We start from the raw sequence: 25562 nt of genomic DNA on the forward strand, positions 1-25562 counted from the left end.
TAATTAATTGAATAGGTCAATACTTGGTTGAGTATGTAATTATTTGAATGTGCAGTTGATTTGATTTTAATCAATTTTAATTTAATTTTTATTTTGATTGAAGTTATACTTATTGGACTTATACTCTGATCTTGATATTTGCCTTGTCTTTCTTGAGAATTATACTAGAAGGAATCCTGCACAACCCCGTTTACCAGAAAAAGAATAAACTTCAACTGCAATAATTACAGAACCACGTGACAGTGCCACAAGGGCGAGACAAGGGTGCATGATGGAGAAAGGTAAAAGAACTTAATTACTCCAGCTGCAATTGTAATAATAAAGCACAAGATGGCTGAAAAAGAAATTAAGAAGTACAGTACATGGAAAAAATGGCAAGACCAGACAAAAGGAGAATTGCAGTGGCCTGAAGGAGGGACGTTTGATGAGGTAAAATGCAGGAAGATGAGAGTAAGTATAAAATGCTGGGGAGAAGTAAAAAGCATGGTGAAATTTTTTTTGTTTAAATTTTTTACATTTTAGTAAGTTTTTTAGGAAAATGTTGTAATATTGCAATGTTGGGCTCTGCTAGGAGCAGAATTTCTGTATTTGTACTTACTTTGTCTGATCAGATATACAGAGCATTTAGGCATTCATTTGCAGGGTTGATTGCTTACTGTGCATAATAATATGATGTATGAATGGGCATTTATTGATATGGGTATTGAGAAGAAAATATTTAGGAGAGTTTTTGTTTCTGCTTTGCTTTTGTTTTTGTTCTGTCACTTTTGGTGTGGTTGGTCTGTGATTGGTTGCAGTGATAGGCCCTAAGACAGCTCTTTTCTACTGAAAAGCACAGGCGAACATTGCACTTGCTACACAGTGTGTTTGTGTATCCACTATTACAGTAAACTGGAAGAATAGACTAACTGAAAGAGAAATCTACATATTATCCAGCATATCCATTTGCACCTGTCCCTGTAATTATGGTCTAATTGAAAATAAGTATAAATTTAACAGAAAAGCACATTTAGAAATGAATTACAGTGAATCATCTTACAGTTTAAATTTCGATTTGTGATGATGTAAGAAGTGCAGTGTCTTTATGTAAGGCATAAGATACACAGGCTATTTTGACTACCACTTTGGCCCAAAGTTGTAGAATTACAGCATGGACATAAGCTCTAGTTTTCCAAATTAACTAAATATGTATGTGTTCTAGACATTGTAATGAACACAGAAAATTTTTTTTTTGAGGAATTTTATACGGATCTTGACAAAACCAGTCATGGGAAAAAATAAATAAATAAATAAATTTGCAGGTAGGGTGAGTTCATGGCCAAGTGACTGGACAAATAAACAAGGTGGTGTTGTAATTCTGCAACGGTGGGCTTTACAGGGTTAAAGAAGCTAAAAGCAGAACAGAGTAAAGAACAGGAGTAAGAGTAGGCTACAGCCCCACCCTCAGGTGAATGTGAGGAGCAGCTGCAACCCCCATCTTATAACGAACATTACAGATCCGAGTACAATGGGATCCATCAATACAGTTGGGAGAAGGAGGTGAAACACAAGAAATAGAACTGGAGATTACAGGAGGGCAAGTCAGAGGAGTAATCCGGCAGACGTCAGCAGAAAAAGAACGTCCCAAGGGAGAGCAAGAGGACTGCCCTCCCATGGTAAAGGGCGGCAGCAGAGGAGAAGAAAGAAAATACCCAGAATGCCCAGAAGGGGCTACAGGAGGAAGAGAGGAAGTGCTGGAAGATGATGAATACCGACGCCTGTACTGGGACAGGGAGGTGGAGAAAGCTAATGCCCGATGGGAGGAAGGTCACTCCCACTTATCGAGGCAACAAGCAGAGGAGCGTAATATGGAGTGGTTGACTGAATACACACGCCCGCCAGGTTTAAAAAGACACAGCACACCGACTCCCTGGGCAAGAGAATACATTAAGCCACGAATGGAAGATGTCTGCCACCCGGGAAGGAGAGGATCAATAAAGCCCGGGCAGATGGAACATGGAACATCATAAGAACCTAAGCGAAGCCCAGGGGTCCCTAAGCAAACCAAACGACTGTGCGACAAAAAGGACCCTCATAGCGGTCCAGGAGGAGCAAGAAAAGAAACAGCAGACCAAGGCAGATGGGAATTTATCACCCAGTGGAAAGACAGGGGAGGGGCGGCAACGGCATCCACAGCTGGTGGAAGGTACAGAGATGCCCGGCGAGGGAATAAAAAGACGGAGTAACCAAAAGTCTCTCACCCCAATGGAAATAGGGAGTGATGATGACATAAGCCCCAGTTGATGTGGAGCCCCTGCACGATATGAGAGGAGTAAGAGTGAGACTGGAAGAAGAAGTGCAGCTGACCCCCTTGGAAACAGCAGGAAAGAGCAATAAAGGAAGCTCTGGAACGAGGCCAGAAAGCAGATGTGACGATGGAGGAGTTACGATGTCAAGCATCACGACTGGAGATGAAGGTGGAGGAATTGGAGTTTGAATATAAATACTTGGAGGAGGAACAGAAACGAGCGAAGAAACAATTTAAAATTCTCCAAAGAACAAGGAAGACACGGAAGAAGTTAGACAAACAAAAATGGGGCGACATCCAAAGAAACAGACACATGCAGACCCGATCCCAGATGGGAAGAGGCAAAGGTGGGGAGACGCAGCAGGTGACCCCCGAAAGTGAGAGCTCCAGTGAAGAAGAGGAGGAGACAGAAGCACCGAGAGCAACACAGCTCCCCCTGATAGTTAAAGGAAAGCAAATGCATTATGTGCCATAGTCATTTATGGATGTGACTGGATTGGTAAAAAGACTGCCAAGTGTGCGAAGGAGCACAGAGATGGATCACAAAGTTCAAGGAACAAACGACCCTTACAAAGTTTGGCTCTGGGAGATCTGAAGCCAATCCTATGCCAAACCATAGGAAAAGCAAAAATGATGGAAATATTCCACCTTGCTGGATTAGGAAGAGAGGCAGATGATCCAAGGGGAGATGGAATAACCTTCGGCCCATACAGGAAGGACGGCCTACCCAACCAAGGCAGACCCAGGAAAAGTGGAAAAAAAATAAAGCTGGAAGAAGAAGAAGGGGTTGCCGAATTCATACTGAAACTCCAGGAGTCCTGGAGAGAGGAGATGGGAGCAGCATAGGATGAGACACCCGCAAGTGAGACACTGTTTAAACTCATGGTAAAAAGGGCACTCCCTGAGGAAGTCCAAGACCAACTGGAAACAGTGGTGGGTCTAAACACCATGCCATGGGCCACCTTCGAAGCGAATGTAATACACCATACAGAGTTACACAGAAAGAGGAGGAGAGAGGCAAAGAAGGATGCAGAAGATTTAGTAATGCAATTGCACAAGGCGCAGCTGTGAGAACTAGCAAGAAATAAACAAGAAAGCCATGAAAAGAAGAAGAAGGGAGATAATGAGTATGTCTCAAAACAGGTGGCAGTCATGGTGGTTCCAACCGCTGCTGAGGTGGTGCCACTTCTAAATGAAGGAGTAGCACAAGTGATGATGACAGCCACAGCCACTGCCTCCAACTATGATGCAATACCCAATGCAATACCCAATGAGTATGCACCTCAACAACGCGGATGGGGACCAGGCTGAGGTCGAGGAACAAGAGGACAGCGAGACAGTTGCACAATATCTCCATCTCCTCACTGACATACAGTACACAACGCACACAGCGGCCTCATTCCCCCAGCAGGATATGAGTGAGGGGGAAGTGACAGCGTACGAGGCACACTTGAGAAACAGTTTCATGAATGGACTGGTTCCAGAAATATCTGACAAGGGGAAAAACCTATGCATCACGTGGGACACGGGAAAGCTGAGCCTCATCATACAACATGCTCTGCATGCGGAAAAGCTGCCCACACAAAGTATGAAGGAGCGGATTAGGTATGAAAGGCTGGATGAAAATCTGTGCATGAGACACCCAGAGTCCCAGATCATGAGAATGGGAGAAATGCCACGTACTCAGACTTCATAATGGAATTACATGAAGTGTAAGGCTTTTTTGTGATGCTTTTCCAGGGAAGATGGATATGACAAAGATTGCGCTGTGCACATGGGAAGCCAAGGAAGACAACAGGTGCCTGCACAGATGCCTGCTCCAATGTTTCAACAAGGAGCAGGGCAGTCAGGAATGCAGCATGCACTCGCAGCAACACCACAAGGAGCTGGAAATTGGGCAGGCCAATGGATGGGCCCAGGATTTCAAGGACAAGCCCCAGCACCACTAGGAGGGAGCCCATTGGGCCCAGCACCAGGAGGACTGTGAAGAGGTCCAGAGAAGCCAGAGGTGGAGCTGGTGCAGTGTACCACCTCACTGCATCCTGCACAAGAACCAACAATTATGGTGGGAATTGGAAATGAAGTACAGGCCCCATTCCTGAGTGACACAGGAGCAATACTTACAAGCATTGGGAAAAAAAAAAAAATTTACTATATTTCCCAGACACTCCAACCAATCTACTTGGGGGAGATGTGCTCTGCAAATTAGGAGCCAAAATACACTGTGGGACAACAGGAGTGTGGATAACACTCCCAGTAATGTTAGCTCAACAATACCTAGTAGTAAGCCAAGAAAAGGAAATGACAGAACTGTACAAAGTATATTGGATAGAAGTCAAGGACAAAGATACATCAAAAAAATATGGCAAGAATACTCTGTATGGAAACCATGGCTAAACTACATACGACCAGATTGCCGTGAGGCAATTGGAATTGTACCCTGAAATATGATGAAGGGGGAAAAGATGAAGAATATGCATCATAATGATAAGAACGACTAGAAGGAAGAAAATATCACATCAGCACGCACAGCATGATAATTGGACAGCAAGGAGTAGCTACATATGCTGATGCAGTCTCCCACATCTCCCTGATGATCGGGCGAGGTTTTTGAATCCAAAGATTTAGGGCCTAAGTTAAAAGAGGCAGAAAGGGTAGTGAGTAACATGACTAAAGACCATAGAGTACATATGTCAGAAGATAGAGATTTTAAGGATAGATTAGGGGACAATCATGTTATCATGTAATCATACACAACCATGTTAGTAAGTCAGTGAACAAACATAAATTCTAGTAAGAGTAGAAGTAGAGATACAGATGCCACAGATGGCAGATAAGGAAGAGTTAACAGAGAAAGAAGTAGACGAAGCACTAAGTCAAGTCCCAGAGTAACTGTGGACTAAACATGTAACAGATGTAAGACTAGTTAAGTCAGCAGGATTAGCAAAAATACAGGTTAGACCCAATGTACCATTACTTTATCAGAGACAGTATCCATTGTCTAAGCAAGTAGAGGAAGGGATAGGACCAACTATTAAAGGGCTAGTGGACGCAAGAGATTTAATCCCCACAAAAAGTCAGTGCAACACTCCGATTTTGACCGATCAGAAAGCCAAAATTAGATAAATGGCGATTGGTCCACGATTTGAGACCAGTCAATCAGATAGTGGTGGCAGAGACCCCAATGGCCCCGGATCCACAAATGTTGTTATCAAATATTCCAGAGGGAACAAAATGGTATACAGTAATTGATTTATGTTCAGCATTTTTTTAGTATCCCATTGCACCCTGACTCTCAGCACTTGTTTGCATTCACATATTAAGAGCAACAAGGATATTGTGAAAATCCATCAATATTCAACCAAGTACTGACCAGAGATCTGGTGAATTTACAAATGGAGAGCCTGACTTACTGATTTGTAGCCAATCGAAAGAGCAATGTGTACAGGATTCAATAACAGTACTGAAGGCCCTAGCAAACAACGGGCACAAGTTTAGTAAAGAGAAGCTACAATTCTGCCAGAGAAAGGTGGAATATTTAGGACGAGCGTGATATATCTCCATATAATGATACATATCTATGTCCTGCACTTTGCCTGCTGGGTTCAGTAGCCAGAACACATGGGCCGAAATGGATGGGCAACATTAGTAGATCCTGTGCATATCAGCCGGTAGCCGTGTCAATCCCTACAGATATGACTGTTCAGATGCGGCCTAACCAGAAGTTTCCACTATGTATTAAGTCAAGAGGATCAGTGTATGTTGGTTTAATTGGATCCAGACTCATTCCCACTGCTGGACGAGAACAATAGTGATTCGGACTGGAACTAGTTGCGCATATATAGGACTGTAACATATTGGTGTGTGTCCCTGTTTGTCTGTATCCCCTATGTGTGTATATCTTTCATAAGTGTTGTGTACACGAGGCACCATATTACTGGTGATGGCCTTAATGCCTTAATTGTGACTGACTCCAGACTGACTACACACAAACCTTTCTGTACATATGCTTACGTAATGGGTGTTGGTATTTTGTGTCTACTGGTCTATTGCCTGTCTCTCTGTTGTCTGTAAGGCTTTGTTGCAGGCTATGTCGAACCCGTGGAGAGACAAGTCCAGTGACCCCGCACTTGTGCCCGGTTAGAGGCGAGCTCACGGAGTGTCGCTTGTCGCCTCGACGCCCCCGGTTACTGCTACACGTGCATCCAACTGGACAACGAGGTAGACCTGTCTGACTTCATCTGGGGGGACTTCGACCTGGGTGTATCACCACATTGCACCTGGCTAACATACCCTTCCCCGCCGACGGCTGACACCTGGTTCACGTTGCTTGAGGACACACGCCCCGTGTCACTTATCCGTGCACATGCAGATTTAGTCCTCCCTGAAGGACTGTGGGTTCATTCGTGCCACCAGAATGATTATTCTCTGGACAGGGGATTGTTTTTGCAGGTACACACATATGAGGTACGTCGTTGGACATATGGACGTGGACATGCAAATGCGTATATTATTTCCCACCATGTACGGCAGGCCGCCGTACACCAGACCAGTACTGTATGTTATTCTTTTGTGTATATAAACTCTGGACATCTCACACCAAAGATGTGCAACAAGGTCTACAGGATATGCAAGGGCCACCCACTTTCATGGACTCATGGACAGGGGGTGATTCGGATGAGGTTGTTCCCATAACTCGAGCTTTCCACGCTTATCGCCACAATGACATTTGGAGATCCCTACGCATCCCCCTCGCCACAGTGGATTTAAACCATGCATCGCAATTACTATTGGTGGTGGTTGTAGGGACAGCTAGTTTTCTTATGCCCTGTAACTGTTTTTGTGTGTTTTTTGTTTGTTTATTATGTTTACCATACCTTTAGTATGTTTATGCTGTATGTTTCGGTGACCCTGGTGACACTGCTTTCACTGTCGCGCTATATATGCGGGCAGAGTGAGAATTTTCCCTCAAATTTGGCATCTGGAGGGTTTTTCGCTCACTCCTGGCCCACCTTCTGAGAAAGAGCATGTGTGAATTGTGGACATTGAGTAATGTTTTGTTTTATGATATTGTGTTTGTTATGTTTTATGTATTATGGATTTTGTTTTCATTGTGGGGGAGTAATATTCTGTTTTATGTTATTGTGTTTATGTTTTATGTATTATGGGTTTTTTGTTTTCGTTGTGGGGGAATGTTGTAAGTTGTTGTAAGTTGGGGTAGAGGTCGTCGTGATTAGATAGATATATGGGTTAGTGGAAATGACAAGGTAGTCCAGAACACTGCAACATAAGTTTGGTGAGACTTTACAGTCTCACAGGGGGGAATGTTGGAAAAAAATCTTAGTAGAAATAATTAAAATATTATTCCTTACAATACTATAACCAAAGTAAAGTATTAGGCCTTGCAAAATATTACAATTGCTGTCATAAGACATATGTAGGTGATGTTGTAGGCCAAAGATGTTTATTGCAACCAGATTCGGGGCTGTTAGGCCTAGTCAGTCTGAGCACATTTGTAATAACAACTTGTTATGTAGAAGGGAATGAACCATTGTTCCCAGACCTTAGCTCATAAATTGTTATGGAAAATGAAGAACACCATGGTTCTCAGACCTTGGTCCATAGCAATAACATGTTATGTAGAATGAAAAAAACAGTGGTCCACAGACCTAGGCCCTGAGAACTAAAGGGAGGAAAATCCATAAATGGGCATATGGGTAATGGGAAATAAGGGGAAATTGGGTCAGTGTATTTAGAAAACATAGGAGATGATTCCGGTAAATAAGGTGATATGGCACCTGGGCTCCTAGGAGTGCCAGGGTATATATTGAGAAGATATCTGAGGTTTTTTTTTTTGGGTTCTTTGGGGGCGAAGGTGTGTGTGCGTGTGGGGGCGCGTGCGCGCGCACGCGGGCGCTTGCCCGTGTCCGCGGGTCAAGGTGGGTGGTTTTTATTTTTGCAAGGACGTCACGAGAGTTCTTGTTTTTCTTGATTGATTTTGCATGACATGCTCTTTTTGGGGGTTTTCATTTGTTACTTTGAATTTGGCAATTTGTTACTTTTGATTTGGCAATTTGATACTTTTAATTTGGCAATTTGATACTTTGAATTTGGCAATTTGTTACTTTGAATTTGGCAAATTATAATTTGTTGGCTGATTGACCATAATAAAGAAGTTTGCTCATTCTCATCCAGGTCTGAGGAGTTTTCTCAGTATTTTTGTAGTAATTATAGAGTTAACAGTGAAATTTAACTAAAGGCCTAAGAGAAGAGATCACCCTGTGATGTGTCGACTTGGAGACCGGCTCTGAGTTCCGACAATATGCTGGCTGTAATTGGTCTTGAATGGACCATAGACACTCTTGTCCAGAAGCTGCAGGCGATGAGATGTGTGGGGTGGAATTGTGAGCATAACAATCCCCTTTCTCTTTGCTTAAATCAAGTAGTGGCACTATGAGATGGTCAGAGGAGCACTTGGTATGGTGAACCAGATGTTCAAAGAACTCTGCAAAGGTGTCTTCATTGATCCAACCACTGTTTCAATTTACCCCACATCATCTGGCTCACTTTGCCCCATAGCCACCATTTTGGTAAAATGGCCTAGCTTAGCAATTCAGGCTAACTTTTAGCTTGATGATTCACATGGTTTTATATGTTGACAAATCACCTAAATGTACCATACACAACTTTAGACCTAGATAAATTTGCTTTGGCACAACAGCGAGTGTACCTGAAATGCAGAAAATCAGCTTTAACAAGCAAATAAGTGTTTTTGTGAAAAAAACAACAACTTATCTCTTGTCCCATGTGCTTCTCCTCTTCACAAAAAATTACAAATGATGGAGTCCTTCAGCATGTATGGTCACATTACACCAAATTTGCATAGTTGCCCAGAAACAGGGGGTGGGTCAACTTACCCACTGGGTCATCTTACCCCACTCTCCCCTATATCATCATTTCTTCATGTCTCCGCCTTCACTTCTCTCTGGTTTGGTCATTTCCTCTTTCTGTAGCATGTGTCTGTGTTACCCAACTTCACAGTCCCTCCTACTGATAATGTTGAAACACTGTTATCTATCAGCTGTCTAATGAACAGAAAAATCATCAAACCCTGTATCAAAAAAATCTTTAAGATGCCCCAAACCCCCCAAACACCAGTTGAGAACCCCTCTTTCTCTTTGCCCCAACACCCCCTTTCTCTGTCTACTTCTTTTTTGTGGTTGGATTGAAACATCTTTCGTTGTGTTTCACTGATGAAGACATACACACATCTGTTTGGTCATTTCCTCTTTCATGCCTGATGAAAGTCAGTTTGATTTTATTGTCTAAGGTCTTACCATCAGCAAATGACTATAATCAGAACAGTATGTTAGTAGACTGTAGGTCAAATATGTCTGGGACTGAGACAGAGGACTTCCTCCACATCAACCAGTCATGTGGGGTGTCCCGTTATAAAGGGGTTAAGGGTGGATGTCTGAGGATGACACCCTCTAGTGGATGACTGCAGTATTGTTTTTAAACTGTTAACAATTCTGGACACTTTGGCACCGACAATCAAAAACCGACTTAAATGAGCTCAGTGTGGTGATGTGTGTGAATATATCTTATAAGTGTATCTTAAAATCTAAAGGATATTTCTGTAATTTTTAGAAATAAGTGGGGTGTGGGTTATATTTTAAAAGGTGTTGATAATATAAAAGGGCAATCTTTATACTGCTAAGACTAGTTTTATACCCATATTATGTATTGTGCCTGCAGACTAACGACTAAATTAATAAAATTAATAACTAATAAAATTAAATTAAATCTATAATATTTAAACTATCTTTACATTTATGACATTATTGTTTTTTGTGCTGAAAATGACAACATGACTGAGGGAAAGTGAAAATAATTGCTTGAGGCAAAAGAAATACCATTATACCAAAAATAACAACCTTCAATACCATTTTTATTATGTTAATTGTATCAAGTAAAAAAAAAACTCTTAACCCTTGGTGCTAGAATCTTCTCCCACCCCCTACGTGCTCGAGCGCGTCTCTCAGGTCAATTTAAAAGTTTAGCTACTTTACCGTAAAATCATTGCGATTAGAAAATGCTGAAGGATTTTAGTAAAGAAAACGTGTCTGTAAGTAAAAATAGGTTTTAAAAAAATACTGTAAATTATTTGAAACAGACTGAAAAGCCTGTAAACTCGAGTTATTATTTACCATTAGCATAGTCGGCTAACTTCTTAAGCTAATTAGCATGTTTAGCTCTTTGCCTGTCAGACATCCAGGTAGCTTAGCAAAATTATAAATGCTTGTTTGCAGTTATACTTACAGTATATTGTTCATGGATGGACAGCTAATGTGTAATTCTGCTGATTTTGTCAGTTCTTTATAGAAGTTCTTAATAAATGTAAATTTTATTTCATACAGCTGTCTAAAAATGGATATTGAATAGAACCTCAGGTAAGTTATTTTAAGACGAATCATTTAGCAGTGCACTGGTCTGGCCTGTGAAAAGGTGAGGTTTTATTTATTTATTTATTTATTTATTGATATTGGTGCAGTTGTCATACGTATTTCAATTATACTGCTATAGATTTGGTCAATTAACCCAAACAGTTAAAAAAAAAAAAAAAAAAAAAAAACATATTCTTTCTATCTGTCTACATTTGTTTTGTCAGAACTTACTGTTGATTACAATAGCATTCAGTTCAATTCAATTCAAGTTTATTTGTATAGCGCTTTTTACAATGGGCTTCGTCTCAAAGCAGCTTTACAGAACATAAACATAGTACAGAAGTTAAACATAAGGAGAAAAAAGAATTAATATAGTAAAAAAAATAAGATATATATATATATAGTTCACAGTGTGTATGTATGTATGTATGTATGTATGTATTTATCCCCAAAGAGCAAGTCTGAGGTGACTCAGGCAGCAGTGGCAAGGAAAAACTCTCTTAAATTGGTAAGGAAGAAACCTAGAGAGGAACCGGACTCAAAGGGGAACCCATCCTCATATGGGTGGAACTGGGGGTGAGATTACAAATATACAGTCAAACAAGTGTTGAATTGGTGTAAAGATCACATGGAGTTCAGATCTCCGCTTGGTATCATGGAGTCCAACTGGAGCTGGTACTGTAGATCTGTAGATATCTCAGGATTTTCATAGAGTCAGCCTCATCTCAGTGGAGGTCCAAAATCTTCATTGCCCGGAAGACGATCGGAGCTGGTACAATGTCTGGATGCCTCGGGATGGGTAGAAAGAGAGAAGCAGTGTAGAGGGATTAACATATTTGCTGTTCATAAAAAAGGTGCAAGTCTAAAGTATTGGTGCATAATTTTATGGGATGTATTATGTGTGTGTGTGTACGCCTGACTAAAGAGGTGAGTTTTTAATCTACATTTAAACTGGGAAAGTGTGTCTGAGCCCCGAACACTATCAGGAAGACCTTTCCAAAGTTTGGGAGCTAAATAAGAAAACGCTCTACCACCTTTAGTAGACTTAGATATTCTGGGAACTAGCAGAAGTCCTGAGTTTTGTGATCTCAGAGAGCGTGAAGGATTGTAACGTGTTAGAAGACTAGTTAGATACATGGGAGCTAAACCATTAAGAGCCTTGTACGTAAGTAGCAGCAGTTTGTAATCAGTTCTAAACTTAACAGGTAGCCAGTGTAGAGATGATAACATTGGGGTTATTTGGTCATACTTTCTTGTCCTAGTGAGAACTCTGGCAGCTGCATTTTGGACTAACTGTAACCTATTTATTAAAGATGCAGGACATTCACTTCTAAATGGGTTTATTCACACAAGAGGAATTTACCATACGATAACTATGATGTCTATGATGTAATTTAACCTATAATTTATGTTTAATTTACATAAAGAAATTTTTAGGACACACGTGTGGCATTTCATTAACAGATTGAAAAATTAAAAAAGACAAAATAAAAAATGAGGTTTTTTTTTAGATCTCTATGGATTTAATGATCATGCAGAGAATCTGACCTAAACGTAGGATCAAGTTAAGCACAAATTAAAGTAACATAAATAAAATACAATTAGACTTACACAGACAAATACAACATTCATTCATTTTTCATCCGAACTTCTCGGGTCACGGGGAACCTGTGCCTATAATCATTCGTCATCGGGCATCGAGGCAGGATACACCCTGGATGGAGTGCCAACCCATCACAGGGCACACACACACTCTCTCATTCACTCACACACTACGGACAATTTTCCAGAGATGCCAATCAACCTACCATGCATGTCTTTGGACCAGGGGAGGAAACCGGAGTACCCGGAGGAAACCCCCGAGGCACGGGGAGAACATGCAAACTCCACACACACAAGGCGGAGGCGGGAATCGAACCTCCGACCCTGGAGGTGTGAGGCAAACGTGCTAACCACTAAGCCACCGTGTCCCTACAAATACAACATGAATAAAAAAACATAGGAATGACCTGGAAAAACTTCCGACTATATCATGCAAACACAAATGACTTACTGTAAAAAGACAGACACAGAAGGGCTGATATATATATAGGGCAAAACATTCGGGTAAATAAGGAACCGGTGGCATGATAGCGGTTGGTGGAAGGAAGAGTAAAACACAGCTTATGTGGGGAACAAAGAGAAAAGCCAGTTATGAAGAAATAACTTCCAGCATCTTCTGGTAATCTGGTACTGAAATGTCCCAGGAGCTCCTAACAACTTCACACTATGGTTGGCTGCTTAATTTAGGGAAATCTTATGTTTTAACAGATTAAATATAGGAAATTAGATGATAAAAACTGCAATGTAGATTTTCAACTGCATACACTGTCTAAGCTTCTCTCTTAATTTTAATTAATTGAACAATTTAAATTATTTAATGACCATGTGCAAGATTTATCAAAGAAAATGAAATATTTTGATTAATTGCAAAAGGATCTTTTTTCTTTATTAAATTAGTTTATTAAATTATTGGACACGCTACATTTATTTTTAAACAAGCGTATCTGCAGTAGTTTGTTGCAGAAGTTGTAAAAAATCCATTATACATGATAAAAAAAATGCAACTATTATGTTAGTCAGGCTTTATATACAAACATGCTTAGTTAGTTAATGCACAGTGTTGCTCTGTAAAAAAAAATTCTACTGAGAAATCTGACGTTTATTTCTGACGTAAATTTTGATGATGTCACAGCCATCAGTGTTTGGAAATTTGAGAGAAGTGGCTGTGCTGTCTGAGTGGGAGGGATGGTGTTACTTCTTCCCCTGAAATTCAGAGTAACATTGACCAATTGTGTGGTTCTTTGAGCTCACGTATGAGTAAGAGATGTTCAGCTGCCCTGTGATGTAGCATGAACAGAAGATGGAAAAGTGCAGTGTCTTCATGTGTCTTGGAGGAATCACATGCAAGTGTGTGATGAGAAGAGCTAACTAGTGGGGATGTTGGGAAATGACCAGTGGGAGACGGTCTGCAATAAAATTCAGCTGAAATCATATTACTGTTCTGACTGGTTAAATAAAACAAATAGCTGAATATAAAAATCTACCTTAAGAATGTTTCCCATGAACAACATTGCTGATTGATAAAGCAGAAATAGTTCCTTTACACATTTTCTGTCTTTTTGTATAAATACAGAATATGTACACAATGCCAAGTTTAGATAGAAAAAAAAACATTGTTGAGAATAAATACACAAGATTAGAAAAAAATAGAATCACATCCCAGTGTCTGGACATGTGCAGAATGCATTTACAGGTTTAGATGATAACAGGATACAAAGTTTTACATTGCTTTCGTTTAACATGGTTTTGAGAGTTAAGCTCCAGAAAAATAAATCTGACTGATGATAGTTAGTTGGTGTTGATGTCTAGAATCCAGTAGACTGAATCTGATTGTTTGTGTTACTCTCTAAACTCTGGTAGACTGAATCTGATTGGTTAGTGCTTGGAGTTAGGCTTTGGTAGACTGAATCTGATTGGTTAATGCTTGGAGTTAGGCTTTGGTAGACTGAATCTGATTGGTTAGTGCTTGGAGTTAGGCTTTGGTAGACTGAATCTGATTGGTTAGTGCTTGGAGTTAGGCTTTGGTAGACTGAATCTGATTGGTTAGTGCTTGGAGTTAGGCTTTGGTAGACTGAATCTGACTGGTTGGTGTTCATCTCTAGACTCTGGTAGACTGAATCTGATTGCATTGTATTGGGAATTGGGCTTTGGTAGACCGGAGATATCATATTGTTCTGAATCTGAAGTAGATCGTTTTCATAATCAACAGCCTGAAATAAACAGAGATGAACAGATAATAGGGAAAAAAATCAGTCACAATCATTTTGAATTAAAATCATTAGACAGATCTAATAAGGGATAATGACACACATTGTGATCATGAATCAACAAACATTAGTCACAAATTTTGTACGTTTTTGGCAGTAAGCACGGGCAGTGATGTAACAAAGAGCAGTACAGTTGTGGAAGTATTCTGAGTTTTACTGAATTTTCCCTTTATCCTTTTTATTACAGCATCATTTTCACTCACCGTGTTATTTGTTTCTGTTCTCTGGCTTAAAGGGGCAGAATCTGCAAAAACAAATAAAACGCCAGCCGTACAGGGATTTTATAATGAAATCCTAGGCAGAGAAGTGTTTTAGCATGCTGGTGTTTCATGTTTGTTGAGTACCTTGTGTTTTGTGTCTCAACTTGTAGCCGAGTACAAATCCTCCAATCAGCAGCAGAGTCACAAAGACACACACAGTGATGATGATGATGATGATGATGAATGAGGATCCTGCTGATGACATTATGGTGAATATTCACATTAAAACAGCTGAATAATGTCATCATTACAAACATCAGATAGTTCATACATTTTTACACAGATGAGTTAAGCCATCATATAATCAGTAATGGAGCAGGTTAACCTGAAGAGTTTTACCTACGTTGTGTTGCTGTTGAGAGAAAACTGCTGTATTAACCAAAGGATTTTATGTTCAGCTTCTGTCTAATTTATTTAAATTTAACATTGATCCAGTTTGTCATTTGAAATCTGAAATGTTACTAGAGGCAGATCGATTCTCTGTAGTGCTGAGGAGAAAATAATTCTTATGGTTCTGCAGTTCCCTGATGTTCAACATAACTTTACTATGACAATAAGTAGAAAGCGTTAAAAGGGAAAAAAAATTACTAATAGACACAGTAGCCCTACAGAATTGTATAACTTTTAAATGCATAACACTTGATAAAGAGAAGAAATATAGAGTGAACTCAGACTTTTATCTGTGTGTCATTAATTTCACCCTCGTCCATGCTTGGAAAACTTACCAATAGTCCATAGAGGATTTCTAGCATATTTTAGTTACACAGCAACCACCTGGAATACCGTAGGAAGTACCTAGTGACACCCTAGCATAACTAAATGGCTTCTCAGCGCAACCACTTGGGATAGCATCGCAACTTCCTTACATTACTCCTACAACCATCTGGAATACCACAGAAACTGCCAATCAACAATTTAGCAACCAACTGGGTTAGCTTAGCACTTAGTTCAATTCACTCACTCACTCTCAGTCACTCATTTTCTACCGCTTATCCAAACTTCTCTGGTCACGGGGAGCCTGTGCCTATCTCAGGCGTCATCGGGCATCAAGGCTAGTTCAGTTCAATTCAAGTTTATTTGTATAGCGCTTTTTACAATAAACATTGTCTCAAAGCAGCTTTACAGAACATAAACATAAGGAATAATAAAAGAAATAACGAATAATAAAAGAAAAAGAATTAACAGAATACACATTCAAGATTATTATTAGATATATATAGTTCACAATCTGTATGTATTTATTCCCCTATGAGCAAGTTTGAGGTGACTCAGGCAGCAGTGGCAAGAAAAAACTCCCTTAAATTGGTAAAGGAAGAAACCTTGAGAGGAACCGGACTCAAGGGGGACCTCATCCTCATATGGTTGACACTGGGGGTGTGATTGTAATATACAGTCATTTAAATGTTGTATTGGTGTAAGGATCATGGACTTCGGATATCCTTAGTATCACAGAGTCTAACTGGAGATGTCTCAGGATTCTTAGAGTCCGCCTCGGCTCAGTGGACGTCCAAAGGCTTCGTCCCACAGAGGACGTTGGGAGCTGGTACAGTGTCTGGATGCCTCAGGATGGGTACAAAGAGGAAGCAGTGGAAAGGGATTAACATATCTGCTGTTCATAAAAATATGCAGGTCTGATGTACTGGTGCATGATATTATAGGATGTATTATGTGGGATTTTAAACTGGGAAAGTGTGTCTGAGACCTGAACACTATCAGGAAGACCATTCCAAAGTTTGGGAGCTAGATAAGAAAACGCTCTACCACCTTTAATAGACTTAGATATTCTGAGAACTAGCAGAAGTCCTGAGTTTTGTGATCTCAGAGAAGACTAGTTAGATACATGGGAGCTAAACCATTAAGAGCCTTGTATGTAAGTAGCAGCAGTTTGTAATCAATTCTAAACTTAACAGGTAGCCAGTGTAGAGATGATAAAATTGGGGTTATATGGTCATACTTTCTTGTCCTAGTGAGAACTCTAGCAGCTGCATTTTGGACTAACTGTAACCTATTTATTAAAGATGCAGGACAACCACCTAGTAATGCATTACAATAGTCCAGTCTAGAGGTCATGAAGGCATGAACTAGCTTCTCAGCATCAGATACAGACAGGATGTTTCTCAGCTTGGTGATATTTCTAAGGTGGAATAAGGCTGTTTTTGTGGTATGGGCGATATGATTTTAAAGACAAGTTGCTGTCTAATATAACACTGAGGTCTTTCACTGTCGAGCTACTAGTAACAGTACATCCCTCTAAATGGGAGTTAAGTTGTGAGAGTTTCTGTGCACTGGTTTTTGGACCTATGAGTAGTATTTCTGTCTTATCGGAGTTTAACAATAGAAAGTTGCAGCTCATCCAGTCTTTTATCTCTCTAAGGCACTGAGTTAATTTGGACACTGTGGCTATTTCATCTGGTTTTGATGAGATACATAACTGTGTGTCATCAGCATAACAATGGAAACTAATCCCATGTCTTCTAATAATGTTCCCTAATGGAAGCATGTATATAGAGAAAAGCAGAGGTCCTAGAACTGATCCTTGAGGGACCCCATAATTAACTGGTAATAAACTGGAGGATTCATCATTTAATTCTACAAAATGGTATCGCTCAGACAGGTAGGATCTAAACCAACTTAAAGCCTGTCCATGAATACCTGTGTAATTTTGTAAGCAATCTAGAAGAATTAGCAGCACAGTAGCAAAGAACTGGGTGCACAGTGACCACTTAACAAAAAAGCTACACTTTAGCAACACCCTACCAGTTGTGAACATACCACAAATGTGTGTATTGTGAAGTCTTTCTAAACTCAAGTGTGTCTACAGTATGGACTTTCTGTTGTGTCCTTTGTCACTTCTGTTTACATGCACCATACAAACCTCTAGCTGAAATAGCATAACAAACATTTAGCAACACTCTAGAATCCCACTGGGTTAGCATAGCCACCACCTAGCAACACCCTAGCAACCACCAGGAATATCATAGCAACACCATAGCAACCAGTTTAATTATAGCTACCACCTAGAAACACCTAGAAACACACTAGCAACCAAGCTAGAGGGTTAGCATAACTACCACCTAGCAGTTATGTGGGTTAGCATAGATATAACAGAGACAAAGAGAATAGGAAGATAAAGGAGACAATAGAGAAACACATTAAATGTGTGTATTTAATATCTTACCAGACTCAGATGTGTCTGATGTGACATCTGGATTCTCTGTTGTGTCTTTTGTTACTTCTGTTTACAGGAACCAGAAAGTAATCCCATGTTCATATATTAATAACACAAAGAAAACACAGATAAGTCATAACTCTGACTGTGGATTGTTCTGAACTTTGTGGGTTCAAACTGTTGACTGACATAAAGACTAGATTTCCAAACAGATGAAATGTGACACCCTGGCAAGTGAGTCATCAGAGCAAACCATCTGACAAACACCTGTAATGGCATGTTAACCTCCTAATACTCTATCTACCAGCTAGTATAGCATAGCAACCACTTAGCAACACAGTAGCAATTAACTGGGTTAGCATTAGCAACACATAGAAACACTGTAGCAGTCAATTAGGTGCATAACAAGCACTTAACAACAATGCCACAACCTAGCAACACCCTAGCAACCAATTGGGTTAGCTTAGCTGCATCCTATTACAAAGAGAAGATTCCATAAATGTGTGTATTTAATATCTTACCAGACTCAGATGTGTCTGATTTGACATCTGTATTCTCTGTTGTGTCTTTTGTTACTTCTGTTTACAGGAACCAGAAAGTAATCCCATGTTCATATATTAATAACACAAAGAAAACACAGATAAGTCATAACTCTGACTGTGGACTGTTCTGAACTTTGTGGGTTCAAACTGTTGACTGACATAAAGACACGTTGTTGTTGATTGTATACAGTATTGTCAGTAAATAACAGATGATAAGCAGCAGTAAGACTCATTGTACCACTTAGAGAAACTATTTTTAACTGAGGTGTTTTTTTTAATAATTCACTGTAATATGGTAGTAAAATAAATCTCACCAGTAACTTGGAGCTGAATTACTGTGAAGGACGACAGATATCTGAATGAAAGCATGTTTTCATCAACTGCACAGAAATAAAGTCCTCCATCATCTTTTCTCAAATTAGTGATGTTCACACTGAAAACTTTATTCTTCCTGTCATCAGAAATGGAGAACCTGTAGTCCTGGTGTTGTTCTGTTCCACTGGTAAGGAACAGTTCAAATCCACTGAAATCATCTATTCTGTAGAAGGACTTGGGGTTTGTTTCAAACTCTACTGGATAGAAGCAGCTGATCATCAGAGTCTGTCCCAAATGACCTGTTACTGCTTTTGTCCCACTACAACATGGATCTGTCAATCACATTATCTCATTATTACATTTGTACATTATCACATATTTCTGTTCAATAAATTAAAACTCTCCATTTTAACACACAGCTGTTGGTATTAAGAACCTGCTGTTTACATCCTCTATAATGATGAAGTTTAAATATTAAAGCACATAAATTTTCTCACCACTGATCACTTTCAGGTTAATGTTGTAATTCCACCTGCTGAAATCTCCAATCTGATACATTCCAGTATCCTGTAAACTCAGGTTTCTGTACATCAGTGCAATTTTTCCTCTAGTGTAAAACAGACCAATTCTGTCCTTATGAATCACATTGTTTAACTCTGAGAACTGAGCTGTTATCAAATCTTTACACTCTGTGTTTGCTATATATTTGCAAAAATACACAGATGATGTGATTTGTGGATTCATGAACAAAATTATGACACGACCTGCAGGATAACTGATCACATCAAAGCAGTGCACTGAACCTGTCAATCAGAATAAAAAGATTTGTCATCTTTCTGATGATAAACACCTCCAAATTCTCTCAATACTAAAGTTCAGCATGAAACTAACAGCAGCACAAATTCATAATGATTCCTCAACTCTGTAGTTTGTTATTTAACGTATAATTACTGACCTGAGATCAGGTAGAAGGTGATGAAGGAAAAGAAATTCTTCATTCTGTACTGAACTAAAGCTTCACTGATCTTCTCAAAAACTTTTGTCTGCTATTGAATTGACCTTTTGAATCTTTATAATCTTTTGTAATAAGTCTATTGTACTTGTTATAGAATCCACTTCTCTGCCTCGGTTTTCTCTCTGGTTTGTGGCTGTTTCCTCTTTCTGCAGTTTCTCAAGTCTTTCACAGTCTTTCAGCTGATGATGTTGACATCAAACCCTCTCAGTTGACCAATAGTGAGAAAAATCATGCCTGAGAGAGAAAAAAGTCATGGTAGTCTCCTTCTTTCTCTCTTTATTTCTTTCTTTCTTTCTTTCTTTCTTTCTTTCTTTCTTTCTTTCTTTCTTTTGATGTTCAATACTGGTCTAAAATGAAGTCATTTAGTCATTTCCTCTTGCAGACTGATGCATCTTTTTGTTTTTGTCTAAGGTGCTTTATCTTAAAAGTCTCCCATCAGCACTAATGACCAAATACCTACAGAATCAAAACAAGTTAATTGGGGTAAAATGTCTGGAAATGTGTGAAAGATATTTTATAAATGTACAAAAGATGTACCTTAACATGCCACTGCCATGAGGTACAGTTTACTTACTCTCTCTCTCTCTCTCTCTCTCTCTCTCTCTATCTATCTATCTATCTATCTATCTATCTATCTATCTATCTATCTATCTATCTATCTATCTCTAATTACTGTTGTGGAAGTTTTTAAGAAAATAACACCCTGGTTCACAATTTATTGGTGCTGCTGATCGTGGGTAATTGAACAGTGGAGAAAAGTGTGTTAGAAATGTGTCTTGTGCCAGCAGAGGGAGCCTGAGAGCACAGATTATAAGGTTTTAGTATCGAGCTTTGTCTGTTCTTGTAGTGAATTTATTTCAGACACACTCATAACTTAACTATGAGTTGTTACTATGGACTGATTACTAATTATTTAATGACCATTAAATCATTGTATTTTGTGGTTCCAGTCCCATGAGCACATGGCAACTTTTATTACATACAAATGAATGGGGTAAATATTTGGAGCTGGGGTTTATGTTTTATCCCAGTTTTGTAGTTTGTTGTGGATGTAACAGCTGAGATTTTGCTCTATGTTGCTTTTAGTGGAATAACAGCTTTGTTTATATCTTTAAATTCAGTTATGATCCATGTGGTACATAAAAATTTAATCTTAATCTCAATTCCTATATCTGTGTCTATATGTACAGTGTAAACCATGAGATATACATGTGGCTAGAGAACTGGTCCTGAATCAGCCGTACATAAGTGAATATTATTAGCTTGATTGTGGTGTGTGTAGTGTGAGAGATTTAAGATTTATTTCTCCTCCTGTAAGTCATAGTGAGAAATGAGATGAGAAAAACCAGAAGCACTGCCAGGATTACAGACACTGTGATGACACCTAGAGTTCATGGAAGAGAAACACATTTGGAAATCAGTGACTCGCTCACATCTAATTATTCTCTGATCAGAAGAGTGATGAGTGTTTAAACATCCACCGGACAGAAGACAAGTTGAAGGATGAATTGTTGAAGACTTGTTTGAGTTTGTGAGAAGTAAATATGTGCTTGTTGATGATGTCCAGGATGAAGGTCATTGCGAATATTTACATTGTACATAAACATTTATATGGTACATTTTGTGTATTATGCAAAACGGAGTTGCATTTTTAAATGCTTATTTCTTGCATGTTTCACGACATTCATTTTTAAACAGTTTGATACAACTGAAGACTGTTTTAAATATACTGTGTAATAAAATACATGGGCTGCATTACTCACTCTAGCATTGTGGGTTTATGAAATACTTACATATGTTATTTCAAATATATAGCAATACTGAAAATAACCATTAACGTAGTCGGCTAACTTCTAATGCTATAGTAATTAGTGTGTTTAGCTCTTTGCCTGTCAGACATCCAGGTAGCTTAGCAAAGTAATAAATGCTTGTTTGCAGTTATACATATATTGTTCATGGATGGAGAGCTAATGTGTAATTCTGCTGATTTTGTCAGATCTTTATAGAAGTTTTTAATAAATGTAAACTTTATTTCCTACAGCTGTCTGAAAATGGATATTGAATAGAACCTCAGGTAAGTTATTTTAAGGTGAATCATTTAGCAGTGCATTGGTCTGACCTGTGAAAAAGTGAGGTGTTTGTTTATTTATATATTTATTTATTGATCTCAGTGCAGTTGCCATACGTATTCCAGTTATACTGCTATACATGTAGTTAATTAGTAAATTAACCTGTAATGAAGCGTCATAAGGATGAAGCGATAAGGATCCATTTGCAGGCTTTATTAGAAGACTCGCAGTACAGTAGGCAAGGGTCGACGTTGGCACACACCACAATGCAGAGTTGACAGAAATCGTGGTCGATATAACAGGGAAAGGGTCAGGGCAGGTGGCAGAGAATCGTAAGGCAGAAAAACAAACAAAGTAATAACCAGAAAATACAAAACAGGAAACGCTCAGAATGCTGAGGCAAATCGAGACTTCGTACAGAAGTCAGGTTCAAGTCTGTTTATATAGTCAGTGGCTGATTGAGAACAGGTGGTGGTGCAATCAGTCCCAGTGAGGGGTTATGGGAAGTGTAGTCCGGAAGCTACTAATACTCAGGAGAATGTTCTCTCCGGTGGTGATCGGAGGATGAGGCAGGTGCTTCATTCAAGACAAAACACATACAGTTAAAAAAAACAAACAAAAAAAAACAACAACATATTAGAACATAAAGCCTAAAGCCTGATTTTTTTTTTACTTTGTCGTCCTTTACATGTGACTCCACCACCAGCAGCACAGATAAATGTACTGATAATTTTTTGTTAAAATAATTTCCTGCATTTTGTTCTAACACTTTATTTAACAAAAACAATCTATCTGTCTACATTTGTTTTGTCAAAACTTACTGTTGATTAAAATAGCACTCAGTTCTAAATGGATATATTCACACATGAGGAATTTACCATATGATAACTATGATGTATATGATGTAATTTAACCTATAATTTATGTTTAATTTACATAAAGATTCAAAACCCCCTTATGAGAAAAGTTAAATCAAGGTCCGTGACGTCGCCCCATGGGGCCCGGCCAGGCTCAGCCCGAAAGAGCAACCCAATCCCCAGACATGGAATCTGGCACTAGGGACATGGAATGTCACCTCGCTGGGGGGAAGGAGCTTGAGCTGGTGTGGGAGGTTAAGAGATACCGACTAGACATAGTTGGGCTCACCTCCACACACAGCTTGGGCTCTGGAACCCAACTCCTTGAGAGAGGCTGGACTCTCTACTACTCTGGAGTTTCCCATGGTGAGAGGCAACGGGATGGTGTGGGCTTGCTCATAGCCCCCCAGCTTAGCAACCATGTGTTGTGTTCTGTTATTGGATTTCTGTACACCATGTTCAAGCATAAGGGTGTCCATCAGTACACATGCCATCAGGACACCCTAGGTCAGAGGTCGATGATCGACTTTGTGGTTGTTTCATCTGACCTCCGGCCGTATGTCGTGGACACACGAGTAAAGAGAGGGGCAGAGCTGTCAACTGATCACCACTTGGTGGTGAGTTGGATCCGATGGCGGGGGAGGAAGTTGGTCAGACTTGGCAGACCCAAACGTACTGTGAGTCTCCGGTCAGAGAGATCTTCAACTCCCACCTCCGGCAGAGCTTCAACCAGATCCCGAGGGAGGTTGGAGACATTGAGTCCGAGTGGACCATGTTCTCCACCTCCATTGTCAACGCGGCCGCTCGGAGCTGTGGCTGTAAGGTCTCCGGTGCCTGACGTGGTGGCAATCCCCGAACCCGGTGGTGGACCCCGGAAGTATGGGATGCCGTCAAGCTGAAGAAGGAGTCCTATCGAGCCTGGTTGGCTCGGGGGAGTCCGGAGGCAGCTGATAGGTACCGAAGGGCCAAGCGAGCTTCAGCCCGGGTGGTTGCAGAGGCAAAAGCTCGGGTCTGGGAGGAGTTCGGTGAGGCCATGGAGAAGGACTATCAGTTTGCCTCGAAGAAATTCTGGCAAACCTTCCGGCGCCTCAGGAGGGGGAAGCAGTGCCCTGCCCACACTGTTTACAGTGGGAGTGGGAATCTGCTGACTTCGACTGGGGACATCCCCAGATGGTGGAAGGAAATCTTTAAGGTTCTCCTCAACCCCACCGACATGTCTTCTACTGAGGAAGCAGAGGGCAGGGGCTCAGTTGTGGACTCATCGATTCCCCAAGCTGAGGTCACTGAGGTAGTTGAGAAGCTCCTCAGTGGCAAGGCACTGGGGGTGGATGAGATCCGCCCTGAGTACCTCAAGTCTCTGGATGTTGTGGGGCTGTCTTGGATGACACGCCTCTGGAACATCGCATGGAGGTTGGGGACAGTGCCTCTGGACTGGCAGACTGGGGTGGTGGTCCCTCTGTTTAAGAAGGGGGACCGGAGGGTGTGTTCCAACTACAAGGGGATCACACTCCTCAGCCTCCCCGGAAAAGTCTATGCCAGGGTACTGGAGAGGAGAATTCGGCCGATAGTCGAACCTCTGATTCAGGAGGAACAATGCAGGTTTCGTCCTGGTCGTGGAACACTGGACCATCTCTATACCCTCGCCAGGTTGCTGGAGGGTTCATGGGAGTTTGCCCAACCAGTTCACATGTGCTTTGTGGATCTGGAGAAGGCATTTGACTGTGTCCCCTGTGGTGACCTGTGGGGGGTGCTCTGGGAGTATAGGGTCCGGGGCCCTCTGTTAAGGGCTGTCCGGTCCCTATATGACCAGAGCAGGAGTTTGGTTCGCATTGCCGGCAGTAAGTGAGACTTGTTCCTGGTGCATGTTGGACTTGCAGGGCTGCCCTTTGTCACCTGTTCTGTTCATTACTTATATGGACAGGATTTCTAGGCGCAGTCTGGGGCCGGAGGGAGTCTGGTTTGGGGACCACAGGATTTCGTCTCTGCTTTTTGCAGATGATGTTGTCCTGCTGGCTTCCTCAAATCAGGACCTTCAACGAGCACTGGGATGGTTTGCAGCCGAGTGTGAAGCGGCGGGGATGAGAATCAGCACCTCCAAGTCCGAGGCCATGGTTCTCAGTCGGAAAAGGGTGGCTTGCCCCCTTCAGGTTGGCGGAGAGCTCCTGCCTCAAGTGTAGGAGTTTAAGTATCTTGGGGTCTCATACACAAGAGAGAGAAGGATAGAATGGGAGATCAACAGGCATTGGTGTATCTTCTGCAGTGATGCGGTCGATATATACCGATCTGTTGTGGTGAAGAAAGAGCTGAGCCGCAAGGTGAAGCTCTCTATTTACCAGTCGATCTACGTTCCTACCCTCACTTATGGTCATGAGCTTTGGGTCATGACTGAAAGGACGAGATCCCGGATACAGGCAGCTGAAACGAGTTTCCTCCGCAGGGTGGCTGGGCGCTCCCTTAGAGATAGGGTGAGGAGCTCAGTCACTCGGGAGGAGCTCAGAGTAGAGCCGCTGCTCCTCCACATCGAGAGGAGTCAGCTGAGGCGGCTCGAGCATCTGTTTCGGATGCCTCATGGACGCCTCCTGGGGAGGTGCTCTGGGCATATCCTACCGGGAGGAGGCGCCGGGGAAGACCTAGGACATGCTGGAGGGACTATGTCTCTCGGCTGGCCTGGGAACACCTCCGTGTTCCCCCGGAAGAGCTGGAGGAAGTGTCTGGGTAGAGGGAAGTCTGGG

At 40.9% G+C, this 25562-nt stretch overlaps 1 protein-coding gene across 7 annotated transcripts in view; it reads right to left on the minus strand.

Moving 5' to 3' along the window:
* The window catches only part of LOC113646401 (zonadhesin-like), a 73460-nt gene that overhangs the window by 42400 nt on the left and 5498 nt on the right, over positions 1-25562 (minus strand). For 3 of the 7 annotated variants that reach the window (XM_047803204.1, XM_047803203.1, XM_047803213.1), the window contains 2 exons: positions 18554-18610; positions 18042-18098 (listed from right to left, as the gene is read on the minus strand). In XM_047803204.1, the coding sequence (XP_047659160.1) occupies positions 18042-18098; positions 18554-18610 (114 nt within the window). Of the gene's footprint in view, positions 1-12607; positions 14414-18041; positions 18099-18553; positions 18611-18888; positions 19222-19386; positions 19693-19844; positions 20042-25562 lie in introns of those variants that run through there. The other 4 variants (XM_047803215.1, XM_047803214.1, XM_047803206.1 and 1 more) reach the window with 3 other exon arrangements.

Source organism: Tachysurus fulvidraco, chromosome 18 (genome assembly GCF_022655615.1).
Source record: "Tachysurus fulvidraco isolate hzauxx_2018 chromosome 18, HZAU_PFXX_2.0, whole genome shotgun sequence".
NCBI lineage: Eukaryota > Metazoa > Chordata > Actinopteri > Siluriformes > Bagridae > Tachysurus > Tachysurus fulvidraco.